Genomic DNA, 14,619 nt, shown 5'->3' with positions numbered 1-14,619 from the left:
TCCTAACCGATTACCTTCTGTTTTCACACTCTAAAACCTCCTTTTTATGAGAAATTTTGGCATTTTCGCGGCTAAGCCGCCGTGCGGAGCGACGGGCTCGCGCGGTGTATGGCGGGAGTGACTTAGTTTGCATCCCGGGGCGGGGCGGGGCCGGCGCCTGTCCTCCACCGTCCCAGAGTTCCCCGCGGCGCTGGCGCAGGCGCGCTGCCGCCGCTGTCGGTGCCGGCGGAGGAAGATGGCGGCGGGGCGCTGAGGGGACGGGACAGGGCCGCTTCGCTCCGCACCGCGCTAGGAAAGCCGAGGTGCCCGCTGCGCTCCGGGCCCGGCCGCTCCGCCCCGGTGACGGACACCTCCCCCCTCCCCCCCCCCCCCCCCCATGGCCGCGGGGCCGGCCCAGGAACCGCGACCCCGCTGGGCCTGCTCGGGCCGCGCCGCTCCCGGGCCCCGTCGAGGCAGCGGCCCGCTGAGCCCCGAAGCCTGGCCCGGGCCCCGCCAGGCCTGACCCGCCCTCCGCTCGGGAGGCCTCTGCGCGCAGAAGGCCGGGCCGGGGCCGGGGAGGCCACCCCTGAAGAGAGCCGGACCGGGGCAGCGCCTGCCCGGTGCCCCACAGCGAGCAGCTCCCGGCGCGGGGCTTCTCCGCGGGTCCGCGGAGGCAGCGCTTGACCCTCGCACCCCTCCGGAGCGGCCTCCCGGCCCCGAGTCCACTCAGCGGAGGAGGAACGGCTCCTCCGGCCCAGGTCAGCACCACCAGCGCCCTTCGGCTCCGGGCCACAGCGTCAGGATGTCCGAGAACCAGCCGAACGCCAACAACCACCACCCGGCCCACAACAACGGGGGCGGCGGGGCTGCCGGGGGCAACAACCGGGGCGTCCGCAATCCCAACCTCAACCAGAACCCCTTGATCAACGTGCGCGATCGTCTCTTCCACGCGCTCTTCTTCAAGATGGCAGTGACCTACGCTCGCCTCTTCCCACCCTCCTTTCGCCGCGTCTTCGAGTTCTTCGTTCTCCTGAAGGTGAGAGGCAGCTTTATGGGGAGGAGTGGGCACTCGTCTTGCCGGGTTGCAGTTGGGCACTAAGGCATAAATTTCCTATAAGCAAAAAAGCTTGGCTCTGCTACAGGTCACAGCCTGTGTTTGGGCCACCAACCCCAAGCTGTCCACTGAGCTCCTGTGGGCCTCTCTTCTGTGAGACAGACATGAATAGTCATAATGGTCTGTGGTGGTCCCCACACCACCAGAGCTCTGGTACCAAATTTGAAAATAAAAATGAAATAATTGAGCTAACTGGATGGGCAGCCAGGCTGGTCTGGGTCAGGTTCAGGGAAGTGGGCGTGAAAGATTTCTCTTTCTGTTTCTAAGCAATCGCTCATTTTGGATACATTGCGTACGTGAGATACTTGATTGTTGGAGTTTTGTCTTTTCTGGAAGCAATTATGCACAACCCCATTTTAACCCCATTTCTTTTTAGCAGTCAGCACCCTCAGCTGTGCCAGCATACCTCTACGTACCAGGGTAAAAACCCGCCTGCTTTCTTGTTAATGCAGGTGCAGGACTGGAGACCCCCAGAGGGGTCTGTCAGTGTCCGCGGGATGAACTGCCCATAGGTTATGTCCTGCGCTACGGCTTCCAGGGCGCACGCTGACACTTATCATCAACATTAGTCTGGGAAATTAGATAAGGGGAAGAGGGGAGAGGAGCTTGCCAGGTGACAACAGCGTGCTTCTGCTCTGAGTTTCTAAAATTCAGCCGTTTAAAGCAAGAAAACATTTGGGATATCTTGTCTCATACTGCGCATATACATTTTCTCCCCTCCTGAGAAATGTTCAAGGTTTTAACATCTCTCTCTTTTTCCCCATTGTATAACTGTATTCAGGCAGACAGGGAGACTGGAACGGGGATGGTGTTAACGGTGAGGCTGTCAGGCAGAGCGAGTGGTCTGGCTGGTAGAGGTTCTTGCTGCTGTCTGCTTTCAATCAAAGTGCTGCTGAGGAAGTAAGAGTATTCACAGGGCTTCTGCAGAGAACAGACTGCTTCCGCCTGCAGGGTTAGGAGTCAGCCAGACTCCAGCCCGGTCTCAGCTCTGTGTGCGGGGTCCTGTTGGGAGGTGAAGTCAGAGACTGTGGTCCTGCATGCTGCTGTTCGCAGAGTCCTGAAACTGCTTATGGTTCTGCTGGCTTCATCATGGCTCCTGCGATGAGGGAGGTGTTTCCGATTTACCTTCCCTAGCGTCTTCCTATGCAGCTCCTCTGCAGATGTGATGTTTACCAGTCTGTTTATTCATAGCAAATAGGTCAGGAATGATATGTAGCAAGGACACCTAGTTTAATTAGGAATGAGCATCTAAATGCAGTTGGAAAGTGAGTGTATGAAACTCAGCTGTACCACTTACTGTACCAGCGTTTCTCGGAGCTTTCAGCTGTGAACTTTGGACAGTGTTGGGTAACATCATGCTAGGTTTACTGTCTTCGCTATAGGGAGCAAATTTTATTAGTCCACTTTATTTTGCTGTGACTTTATAGCTGTTCCTTGGAGTGAGCCGGGGCAAGGGAGGGGTGACGCTCCACGAGCCCAGCCCCAGCAGGCCAGCTTGACCTCCGCTGTGGCAGAGTTTGTACCTCGCAGCAGCAAGTGGTGGATCTGAATGCAGAGCTGGCAGTTCTGCCTTGGGTTTGTGTCATCCTGCTCTTCTGGTGGGTTGTCTTCTGTTGAGGTTTGCTTCTTTCTGCCTTTGTAATGTTGGGCAGTCTTCTGGGCTTCAGCAGAAACACTGAGGGGGGAATGGTTGAAAGCCACAGATGTGTTTCTGTTTCTTTCAATATGCTTTGGAGCCTCGTCATGTGTTGATGCTGTGTTTGGTTGGTTTGCCTGCGGTGCAGTCGTTTTGGGCCTGGTGTTGGTTTGCAGGACCTGACACGGCGCTGGGGCCTGTGTGTGTGACCTGTGCTTTCAGCATGACACATGTACTGCACAGGCATCGGTGGCAGCTCTGGTCCTGTGAACGGGAGGAGATTGCTCCTGTCTCTGCTGTGTTCCCCTGTTAATACAGTAGTGCAGAAATTGCCTGATTCTGGGCTGCTTTATTGTTGATGCTGAGACCACCGGTGTTGGAAAACATAAAAGCTGTTGTCCACTTGCAAATCCATTTGTCCAAGTTAATCTGGGGTCTTTTTGTGCAAAGAAGAGATGGTTAAAACTGGGGAGTCTGTAAACAGGCCAAAGTTGGTTGGGCTGATGGTCTCTGCTTTGTTTCTTGCTGTGTGCAGGCTCTCTTTGTGCTCTTCATCCTGGCTTACATTCACATCGCCTTCTCCCGCTCACCCATTAACTGCTTGGAGCACGTGCGAGATAAATGGCCACGCGATGGCATCTTGCGGGTGGAAATACAGCGCAACTCAAGCCGAGCCCCCATCTTCATGCAATTCTGTGGTGTTGAGAAGTTCCCAGGAATGGTAGTTGAATCCACAGCTGAGGAAGAGGAGGAGGAAGAGGAGGAAATGACTGTGGATATGTTTGAAAACAGCTCTATCAAGGTAAAGACACGTTCCTTGTGTACACAGAAGGAGGTGGGAACCGCGTTGTCGGTTTGGGGAGAAACGGTTTGTTAGTGCAGTCATCTTAAGTATGCCACAGTCCTTTTGTGATCCCTCAGTCACCTGGAAACAAAGTGTGTTCCTTGGCTTCTCCTGAATTTCCATGTTAGCCTCTGATGGTTTAAGACAGGAATTAGAGCCTGGGAAGGTGGCCCCTTTTGTCCTCTTGGTGGTGGAGGCCTTTGCTGGGGGCACAGAGGATGGGAGCTGAAGTGACTGCTAACGTGACTTTCCCTGCCACGGTTTTCCAACAGTTTGAGCTGGATATCGAGCCCAAGGTGTTCCTCAAGCCATCCCGGGTGAGCAGCACCGAGGCACTGACCCACAACGAAAGCCAGGAGTTCTCGTTTAGTGAAGCAGCCACTAAAGGTATGCAGCCTCTGAGGGAGACTGTGTCCGAGTTTGAGATGCTAGCCAGAGCAGGTAAAGACAACTTACGCTGCTATCTGTGCTCTCTCCTTCCCCTTCCCTGTGCATCTTCCCTGCACGTCTTCATTCCTTCTGGCTTCTCTGGGCACGTGCATAGTAACCTTAAATGTCTTCCCTGATGCATTCACCTGGGGTTAATCTTGTCAATACTAACAACAGATCCACAGCAATATGGAGGGAGGCTGGGAGTTGGGGTCATCTGGGCTGTGAAATTTGCTGAAGCCTCTTGGTCTGGCATCGTGTTTCTGCAGTGGTCAGTCCAGAGATCTCAGATGAATACGAACCTCCCTCTTCTGAGCAGTTCACTGTCTTCTTCAGATCTGCAGGGATCCCACTGACAGCGCACATTCCTCCTCGTATTAAGAGGGTTTGGGCTGTATTTTGGGTCCCTGAGTCAACACCAGTACTTGGAATAGCTAATTAATCCTGAAAGCCACCGAGCAAGTTTTATTGGATTGCGAGATACAGCATTGCTGCTCTGCATCGTTCAGGATATCATCCTGCTTTATCCCTCCCCTTGTTCCAGCATGACTTAAGCTGCTAATGTCTCACAAACTGTAGAGGGAGATTTAGTGGCTTTATGTTATTTAAAATGGAATTCCAGTGTTGGAAAACTTCTGTTTCTAGTGGTTAGGGGAGGAAATCTATTAAAAATATCGATGTTAAAATAGAAATACGGCAATTGAATTCTTATTTAATTTGCCTTTTTCACCTACGCTTTTATCCCTGGAAAGACTGGAATTCTTTGCCCATCAGAAGTACTGGGTGTTCTGGCTGTGGAGGATTGTCAGACTGGACACTGCAGTAGCACTGTTGCCTTGGTCTTGCAGCGGTTTTGCTTGATGCTGACCCAGAACTCATTAGTCCTGAATTTAAGATCATTAAGTCATTTAAGACTAGAGAGCGGTAAATGTTTTTGGTGCAATACCTTTATTAATAGTTGCCTAAGTTCTGTAAGAGAGTCACGTTGTACAGCGCTGTGTGCACTGATGGGCTGGATTTGCTGAACGCCTGGTTGGAAATGATCCAGCAACGTGGTGGGGGAGAGAATTGTGCTGCTTCCCAGCATAGTTAAATTCATCTTTTCAAATGGGTCCCAAATTCCTGTTTTTATCGTTTTTCCACGTTTCTTGTACTATATAAGTACATCAGATTTGATGTTTAGACAGAATACTTTACCATGGAAAAAGGTTTTATGATACGAAGGAAGAAATTCTTTTGTTGCTGTTTAAACACTTCATTTCTATTTGATCTTAAAACTGTTTTACAATGGAAACAAACACACCAGCTTGTGTTTGCTGCCCAAGAAGTGGGATCAGAGGCGGGGAAGTAAAGTGGGCATTTCTGTCAGTGATGTGTCGCTGTAAGTCAGAAGAGGCAGGTACATTTCTTTTAAGTTATTGTATCCTTTTAACTTTTTTGCTGTGGTGCTGTGAGATGCCTCACAGCTGCCTCCCCTCCCTTCTTGCAAGATACGCTGTGACAGTTTGAAAGATCAGGGATTAAATTGCTTGGCTGCAACTTGGCAGGAGGTTTTGTCCTTTCAGAGATGATGTAGCAAAAAGCATCTATTTTGAACCTTTCTTTAAAAAGAAAAAAATAAAAAGAAAAATCAAGGAATCTTCAGGCACCATATTTTTTTTGAGAGCCATAATTGCTCCTGTCTAGTTTTGAGTTTTGTAATTGCAGCAGTGACCTCTTGTCTCCTGAGAAGTGCAGTGCTCTTGCCCTGTGAAGCATTTACTTGGTGTTCAGCAGGTGTAAAGCGTATTTTGCTGCTGTTTCCTAAACAACATAGAAAGCAGAAATTGAACAGTGCAGGAACAAGTGGTCTAGGGCTCGCCCGGCAAAGATGTGGGCAGATTCTGGACAATGCTTGGCACAGCTTGGAACCGCTACCCTGAAGCTTTCCCAGAAGTTTCACGCTAAGGACTAATGTCAAGGGAATGGGCTGCAATTTCAAAGAATTTGTACTGATTTGTTTTAAATTGGTTGAAGGAAGCCTGGAGCCTGTGTTTGCAACTGCTTCTCTTTTCCAGAACATGGTGGGAGGGAGGGAGGGAGGAAGGGAGGGAGGGAACCCAGAGGTGCTATTTCTTCTTGGTAACTGTTTGCAAACCCTGCTGCTGAGTCTCCCCTCCCACCCTCTCTTGCAGTGTGGCCACAGGAGGAGTACATTGTGGAGTACTCATTGGAGTACGGATTTTTGCGCCTGTCCCAGAGCACTCGCCAGCGCCTCAGCATCCCGGTCATGGTGGTGACTTTGGGTGAGTGAGGGAACCAGCCCGCTCTGGTGCAGGGGTGGGTAAGTGCTCTGCAGAGATACCTACGTGCCGTTTCCTCTTTCGTCTTGTGGAAACTATTTATAACAGTTGATGGCGCTCATTTTCCACATAGGAGAGCTTCTTTATGGAGTCTTTATTGCTTTAGTAGGTCATACCTTTCCAAGAGGAGTAGTGTGAAATGGAATCTGTTTCAGTGAGCAGTACTGTTATGTCCAGCACAGTTTTCTCACTGAGGAAGGAAGAGCTTCTTGGTACTGAAGGTCTAAGCTCAGCGTGGAGCAGCAGTAGCACAATGTTAAAGCCCAGTGGTGAGACCAATTGTGCGTGTGTCAGGGACGATACTGAGCCGATCTGCTTGGCACTGTCTCAACGTACTTCTGTGCCCCTGCAAGCACCAGCAGACTGTTTTCCTGGAACAGTGTTCTCTTCTCCTGGTGTTTGCTCCATTAAAACCTGTCTGAGTCAGGAATACAGTCTCAAACCTTCTCATCCCTGTGAACTTAATTGATCTGTAACAAGCTGCTAGTGCAGCCATCAGACCAGATTTTGTTACTTACTCCTAATCAAACTGACATACAGCTGGGCTGGAGTATTAAGCAGTTATCCCATATAGGTAATGGGCAGTTTCTTGTGTTAAATGTCTATTTACTGGCCTGGGTTTTCCAACTCAGCGAGACAATTACTTCATAAGTATCCCAGTAATTTAATGAAAAATTATTTGTGTTCATGCTTCCTGTTTTGCTTAGATTTGGGCTATTTTTACAAGCTGATCAGTGTTTGTAAAATGGAATGCAGCCCTGGCTTCATGAGATGGAATTGAACAGCCTTTGTTAGTGCCCAGAGCGGTGGGGAGGCGTTCACGCGTCCTCCGCTGCAGGAGGGTGGATGGGGATGGTGGGCCCCAGCAATGTCATGCTGAGGCCAGCTGATGGCCAAAATGTCTCAGCCTGGACCTCTGAGTCTTAGCAGAACTTGTTTCTCTGGGCCATTAGTTGGGGTGAGCCCAGGGAGGTAGTCCAAGCCTAGAAGGCAGATTCCCTTTATGTCTGTGCCAACAGAGACTATGACAGCCCTGATGTAATTCTTATGGCCTGATTGACATTAGCATTTTGACAGCATTGCTGGATTTGTCAGGGTGTGACATTTTCCCTCCCAGTCCTGCCCAATTTAGTTATACTGCCAAAGGCCTGAGCGCAGACACAGGTCTACTGGCAAATGTGCCCTTGCCTGTGTGCTTGCCTTGCTGCTTCTGTGGCTTAAGGTATGAACAATCTGAATGGGTTTTTTTTGTCTTCTCTCTAGATCCTACCAGGGATCAGTGCTTTGGGGACAGGTTCAGTCGCCTGTTGCTGGACGAGTTCCTGGGTTATGATGACATCCTGATGTCAAGTGTCAAAGCTTTAGCTGAAAATGAAGAAAACAAAGGTAAGGCTTGGAGGAATTGCTTTCAGCAGTTTTGCAGAGCAGTTGATGTTTTTCTGTGGATGCATGAATATCATCTTCTGACTATTGATTAATCTCTATGCAGGGAACAGTTCCCTGCATTATGTAGAGATGTTATTGTCAAGGGCAAAATGAAACAAGCAGGAGGGGAGAGGTGTCTGCAAACGTGATTTCCTACTGCCTTATTGCACTGCATAACAATAAGAGCACTCCTGTGAGGAGCTGTTGCCCTAGATTTGCATTAAATCCTGTTCCTTTAAAAGGCATTGGAAGTTTGTGTTTAGTTTATGGGTTAATCACGCTGAGCTTGTGTGTGTGTTTTTTCTCCAGGTTTCCTTCGCAATGTGGTGTCTGGGGAGCACTATCGCTTTGTCAGCATGTGGATGGCTAGGACTTCGTATCTGGCAGCCTTTGTCATCATGGTCATATTTGTAAGTTGACAGGAGCTGGACATTGCCTGGACTCTGAGCCCGGTGCTGGTCAGCATATGTTTGATGTAACAGCACAGGCCTGAGCTCTCATCTGCTTTTAAAGTTAAACTGATGGAGTTTGAGGTTCTGCTCGGTAGTTTTATTATTTCTTTTAATGTGGGTTCTTAAAGTCCTAACAGCGAAACAAACAGAGGAGCTGAAATGGAATGAAATAATGGCTTTGTTGTCAAAAGGGAGATTTTGGTTCAAGAGTCTCTAAGTGTAGTTAAACAGTCAGGCTGCCAAGGCATGGGGTGCAGAAGTTTGTCCTCTGAAACTTTTAAGAACAGGTCTAACTAATTTGCCAGGGGTGATCAAGATAGAACCAAGTCTCCTGTGATTGTGTGAGACGAGATGATTACAGATAAGTATTAGACAAGATCCCAAGTGATAACTAAGCCTGTGTTTATAGTCTTGGGTGACTGTCTCCCTTTGTGTCTGACCGTCCACTGACGCAGCTCCTTGTACAATAATATTGTGGCCAGTGAGAAAGGAGGAAATGAGTGCTGGGTGGCTGTTGTTGGAGAGGCGTTACGAGCTGCTGGGAGGAGCACGGATGTGGGATGGGAAGAAACCCTAGTTCCAGCTCTGCTGCTACTGTTTGGTTTGGCCCCTGCTCAAATATTCAGAATCGGTCTCTTTACAAACAAATTACTTACTGTCTATTTCACTGCAGTAATACAAAGATTAATTGCTGTTTGTGAAGTCCTAATTACTCTTTGGGAAATCGGTCTGCATAGCTCAAATGAACGAATGTGGGATATGCACAGCACGCTGTGCGGCATTGCAAGTCCAAGCTTGCCTGTCCAGGCCTTTGCCATAGTGTGATTCTGAAAGTGACTTTCTGGACTGGGTGGCTCTAACGCTGGCTTCTGTTCTCGTATTTCAGACTCTGTCTGTTTCGATGCTGTTGCGCTACTCGCACCATCAGATCTTTGTCTTCATTGGTAAGGATTTTCTAAGGGATTTAGGGTGTACTGGACACTGTGCCTGCTCCAGCACAGTGTATCATGTATATACTCTTGACTGTCATTGTTTAGAAGCATCCTGCATGTAGCTGCACAGGGAATATATCCCCCCTGTCCCCCTACCCCCATGCTTGAGAGCACTGTTCTGTCTCTTGACAAGTTTCAGGGACAGTGGACTTCACTGCACGTTGCCGTGCTCTGAATGGGGAGTAATGTGGGGCTGGAGGGTTTCGTGGCCCCACATCCACTTAGTGTTATAGTGTGTTTTCCTTCTTGCAGTTGACCTGTTACAGATGCTGGAAATGAACATGACGATTGCATTCCCTGCAGCTCCCCTCCTCACTGTCATTCTGGCTCTAGTAGGTAAGGACATTAGCTCACTTCTTGTGTATGTGCAGCAAGTCCCTTTGGGATCTGTAGAAAGTACAGTTCCCTGTTCTGACGTGGCCACAGCAGGTGATCAGTGTGTCCACTCATCACAAGGTGGAAGGCTCTGGAATTTGATGGCACAGTGAGCTGCATTGTCCTTCTGAGTCCCCTGGAAAGCAGTTCATTTGGAAATCACATAAACTGAAGCGTGGTCTGTCACTGTAGTTCGTTTCAGATTCACACTTCTTATGACCACATTGCATTAGCACAATTTGAATTTAAAAGACAACCAACAACAAAACCCCCGAAATCTGCACTGTCTGGACCCAGCTGATGCTTTGGCCTGTGTGGTGACTGCAGTCAGCAGTGAAACATGTTTGGCCTTTGCTGCTGCTTTAAACAGAGTTAATTTATCCTGCGGTGGTCTTTGCTGTGCAGTCATATGGCCCCAGCTGCGGACATGACAGAGGATTCCTTCACATGCCCCTTTGGGAAGCCCTTTGCCAAACTGGGGTCTGTGCCCTGCAGCGTGCTGATGTCAGACACCCTCTGTCCTGTAGGTATGGAGGCCATTATGTCAGAGTTCTTCAATGACACCACAACTGCGTTTTACATCATCCTTATTGTGTGGCTGGCTGACCAATACGATGCTATCTGTTGCCACACCAATACGAGCAAGAGGCATTGGCTCAGGTAAGAGCTGGCTGGGATCTCATTCCTGTATTGTGTGTTCTCGCTGCACGTCCCGTTCTCTGGTTGGGAGGCTGCTTCGTATCCTTTCCAGCTCTCCCAGGCACGAGAGCTTCCACTCGAGAGCTTCTGTATGTCTCCTTGGGAGCTGCCCTACACGTCACAGGGTCCGCAGTGCGATTGCTTCCACTTGGGTTTGTGCCTGGATGTCAAGAATCACCTCGGTCCTTTCCCTGCCCTTGGGTTTTCTCTGTTGAAGACCTGTTCGTAGCAAGGCAGGTCTAATTACCTGGTAATGGGAGTCTGCACCACCCTGTGCAAAGCGCCCCAGCTCAGAATGGAGTTAGGAGTAGAAAGAAACTCACGTTTGTCCTGTCCATTGCCATAACCTGATATTTATTGCCTTTCTGTCCAGGTTCTTCTATCTGTACCACTTTGCCTTCTACGCTTACCACTATCGATTCAACGGGCAGTACAGCAGCCTGGCTCTCGTCACCTCGTGGCTCTTCATCCAGGTCAGTAGCTGCCAATTCTGCGGCACATTCATGCAGACAGCGGCATGGAGACGGGGGCCAGTCCTAGTCCCTCCACACGCCTCGGAGGGGTCTGGCTGCCTGCGTTCTGAACCGTTACATGGCTGGTTTTAACAGCACAGCCAGTGGGAGCAAAGTGAAGGAAATCAACTGCATTTGGGGCTTTATCAAACTTCTTGTCAAGCTGAGTTTGAGTAGCAATCTTTATTTATATAAGAGAGTAAAATAATCCCTGCTTGGGAAATGGAACAGCAGAAGGAGGCTATCAAACAGCAGGACTTCTTGGTCACTGGCTCAAATCCAGCCACACGACTGACAATAGGCTGATGTCAAGTGAGTGTTGGAAGGTGTTAGGGGAAGATTTCTATCCCATCTTTCTGGAATAAATCCCGCTGGGGACCTCCCCTGCAAAGGCTGGGGAGTTGGTCAGATCTGTGCAGCGAAGGTGCTGGCAAGACCAGCTCCAAATTGATGTACCAATATCCTGGTTCAAGCGAGGCTTCTGTGCGTCCTGGCTGTTGGCCTGCCCCCTTGCTCTGCTGCAGGGTGGAGACAGGGACCCGAGGACAGGCCAGAGAAATGCCTTCACCCTTCTTGTTCTCATCCCTTAAAAGGAAAGAGGAGTTGTACTCCATTGCCTTTCTTCAGAGAGAAACTAAAAGCTCTGACAGCAGCTTGCAGGAATCGTAGTGGAAGAGACAGATCTTTCCAAAATTTTAGGTAACCTCTTGGTTGTCAGAGCAGCCGAATTCTCCACTGTTTTTACAGCGAGAGTACAGCATAGTTTTCTAAGTTATGTGTAGGCTCGCAGCCTGTGAGTGACTTCTTTCCCTTTGCCTTCTCTAGCATTCGATGATTTACTTCTTCCATCACTATGAGCTGCCAGCCATTCTCCAGCAGATCAGGATCCAGGAGATGCTGTTGCAGAACCAGCAGGTGGGCCAGGGGACTCAGACGACGCTCCAAGACAACCTCAACAACAACACTACAGCTGCCCCCGTCGACGTGGGGGGCCACCGTGCCCACCTGCCCGCCGGGCCCTCTGGGGAGAGCAGCAGCCCGGCTGCCCTGACCCCCAGCGAGGCCTCCAGCGTCATCGCCGCTGCCACAGCAGCTTCAGTCGGCAGCGATCTAAACTGGGTAGCTGAGACAGCCGCCATCGTTACGGAAGCCTCGTTTCTCTCCGACCTGAGCACTACCCTCCTGGAGCCGAATGTGGTGCACGAAGCCATGGCCAACGGGAGCCCTCAGGATGCTGCCGCTGCCTCCAGTTTGGTTGCCCGCATCAGGGTCAGCAGCGACCACCCGGAGACAGCTATGGGGTCCATCACCATTGAAGTCACTTCAACATCTGTGGTGGCTGCAGCAGATGTTCCCCCCGCCGCAGAGGCAGCAGCGGCTGCGCCCCTCGTCCCACTGCAGGCAGAGGGGCCCTCCATCCCTAGCCCTTCCCTTCCTGAGCAGACTGAGGCTCTCGAGGGCTCAGACAGCCGAGCAAAACCTAGTGGCAAGAACTGCGTTGCAAACAGCAGTGTGGCAGAGACCCCTCCAGCCGTTGTGGAGGACACTGATCAGGACAGACGCTTGGGTCGTGCTCTCGGGGACCAGGGGGAAGGCGGCCCAGCACCAGGGGATAGTACACCGAGCTCCAAACCTTGCTCGGAGTCAGACTTGAGGAGCCTGTCTTGAGTCCCTGTTACTGTAATTCTGGACTGCCAGGAAGGCATTTGGATTTTGTTTGTTACTGTTTCTCACTTCACCATCATCCTTAACCCATGAATTCCTCTTAGAGAGGCAGAGCAGCTGGGACAGAGAAAAGGGGCTGCAGCGAACTTCCCTGGGAAGTGCACGCGTGCGCTTGTGTACGAGAGGCTGATGTGCGTGGGACTGCCAGGACAGAGGGACGAGGCGCTCACGCCCACAGCCTGCGAGGCTCAGGGGCCTCGTGCCGCAGCTCCAGGCGAGCCCTGCAGTCAGCTCCATGCCACAGCTTTTCCTTGCCCCCGGCTGCCCTAGCTTTGCCCCCTGCAGTCGCGTTTGCAATCCAGGTGCTGTTCACAAGTGCAAGCTGATTTGTGACAGACAAATCTGTGTGTGTGTGTGGCAACTTTCTGGTTAGAATCGCAGCTGCGTGTGAACAGGGAGGGCATTTTCAGACATCCTCCAGAGAGCTGCAGAGGAGAAACCTGGTAAACTTTCCTTCTCCTTTAGGGGAAGAGGAGCTTAAGACCTTCCCCAAACACTAGATCTTCTCACACCAGGACAAAGCTGGGCAATAACCAAAGCAGAAGCTGCAGTTCAGCCCCATTTTTTCTGTCTTTGAACTTCCCTCAGTCAGTGGGTTTGGGGTAGAAGTTGCGGTGTCCAGGTTAGAGCTTCCATCCCAGGAGAGGAGCGTTTGGCTGGGCACGGAAGCAGCAGGGTCAGCTCCAGCAGTGCTGTCCCTTCTGCTGCTGGTGACCTCTGCAAGGGCTTTTAGAATTCAGCCTCTTAGATGTATGTGGCCAGCGTAAAGTGGGAGCTCCTGGCACAGGCAAAGGTTCTCGAGTAACATCTCTGGGAGCTGATCTGTAGCGTCGGTGTCTGTAGCGATGTTTGAGATGAGGAGAACAGCAGCTCTGCCTCTCTACAGCTCTGCTTTCGGCACCTGACCCTGTGGGTGATGTAGTTTGCTTTTCAGTGCCTTGTCCCTCAAAGGGGACACGTTTGCATTTAAGACCAGCCCCGTCCCAGAGGACAGACTGGCTTTTCACTGGCTGAACTGTTGCATGAGGTGGTTTAGCAAAGAACCAAAACACTAAAGTCAAGACATTTCCCCTGATTTTCCCTCATTTCCCTGGCAGCGGCGGTGAAGCTGGCTGTTCCCGACCCCTCTGTGATGCCGCTGGCTGACCTGGTACCATGGGGCTGCGAGGGGGGACCGACTGCCCCCACACGAGGACATGGCTGGAAGGAAGGTTTGGGCTTGTAGGTAGAGCAGAGCAACGCGGGAGCGTGTCGTGCCTGCGGGGCTGAGAGGAGAGAGGAGCTCAGGGAGAACTGTGGTGGAAGGGCAGTGCTGGGAGGTGACACGTGGGGCACTCTGCACTTTGGGGGGGCTGGGTCACCGTAGAAGTGTCCCCGAGTTCAGCCGCCTCTCCCCACAGCTGAGCCGCCTCTGTAGAGTCCATCTGCCTCAGAGGGCTCTTGGGTGCATTTTGGTGTCTTCCACCAGGAAAGGGTTTCCGTGTCGGCACCGTGGGGGCTCGGAGCCCCCTGCTTCACTTTCTCTGCGTTTCCCACCCAGGTGCCCCCTGTCTTTTTTCCTTTTTTTTTTTCCTTTTCTTTTTGTCTCGAGGAGCCCTGGGTGTTGCTTGGGGAATGGGGAAGCCTGCTTGTGACCAGCATGGCGGCTCCTCCTGCAGCCAGCCTTCCTGGGATGGTGCCACAGTGGCAACCGTCTCCCTGCCTCCGGTGGGGATGTGCCACAGCGCAAGGAATAATAGTAGGCTTTTGAGAGGAGCGGGTGGGTGGGAGGGGAAGGGGGGGGGAAACAAACCAAATGATTTGTTGAATGAAGAGTAGAGTTCATTCTATTTAATTAATGTACAAAATGTGTTTGTATATAATAATAAATATTATATCTAACGGCTGCTGTGGTGCTGCTCCGGTGTCCTGCTCGCAGTTGTGCTGGGTTCCTGCTGGAAGTTGAGGTGTGAGGATCCGCTGGCGGGGGCACGGGCACAGCATGTCACACGCTCGGTGGAGCCCCGCGTGGCCCGTCGCGGCTCGGAGGGGTGGTGGCAGGGCAGGGGCTCAGCACGCATCCCCATCGCGGCTCCATCGCGCGTCCTCTGCAGCC

At 51.3% G+C, this 14,619-nt stretch overlaps 1 protein-coding gene across 1 annotated transcript; it reads left to right on the top strand.

The window, feature by feature from the left end:
* Positions 1-720: 720 nt before the first annotated feature.
* On the top strand, positions 721-14,272 carry TMEM259 (transmembrane protein 259). The gene is made up of 11 exons (XM_082495512.1): positions 721-1,015; positions 3,265-3,531; positions 3,846-4,014; positions 6,177-6,287; positions 7,608-7,730; positions 8,079-8,179; positions 9,108-9,165; positions 9,466-9,549; positions 10,116-10,248; positions 10,661-10,760; positions 11,625-14,272. The coding sequence occupies exons 1-11, from the start codon at positions 782-784 to the stop codon at positions 12,465-12,467; spliced, it is 2,223 nt and encodes a 740-aa protein (XP_082351638.1). The 5' UTR covers positions 721-781; the 3' UTR covers positions 12,468-14,272.
* The last annotated feature ends 347 nt before the right edge of the window (positions 14,273-14,619 follow it).

Source organism: Vanellus vanellus, assembly GCF_965231255.1.
Source record: "Vanellus vanellus genome assembly, chromosome: 25".
Classification (NCBI taxonomy): domain Eukaryota; kingdom Metazoa; phylum Chordata; class Aves; order Charadriiformes; family Charadriidae; genus Vanellus; species Vanellus vanellus.
The sequence above is the reverse complement of the archived record's forward strand: the minus strand, read 5'-3'. Positions and strand labels throughout refer to the sequence as shown.

What these genes read in the sequence shown, in the direction of transcription:
- TMEM259 (XM_082495512.1), top strand. Translation starts at nt 782, where the DNA reads ATGTCCGAGAACCAGCCGAACGCCAACAACCACCACCCGGCCCACAAC. An exon ending in TGAAAATGAAGAAAACAAAG is followed by an intron (nt 7,731 to 8,078) that starts GTAAGGCTTGGA and finishes TTTTTTCTCCAG; the next exon opens with GTTTCCTTCGCAATGTGGTG. An exon ending in CCTCGTGGCTCTTCATCCAG is followed by an intron (nt 10,761 to 11,624) that starts GTCAGTAGCTGC and finishes TGCCTTCTCTAG; the next exon opens with CATTCGATGATTTACTTCTT.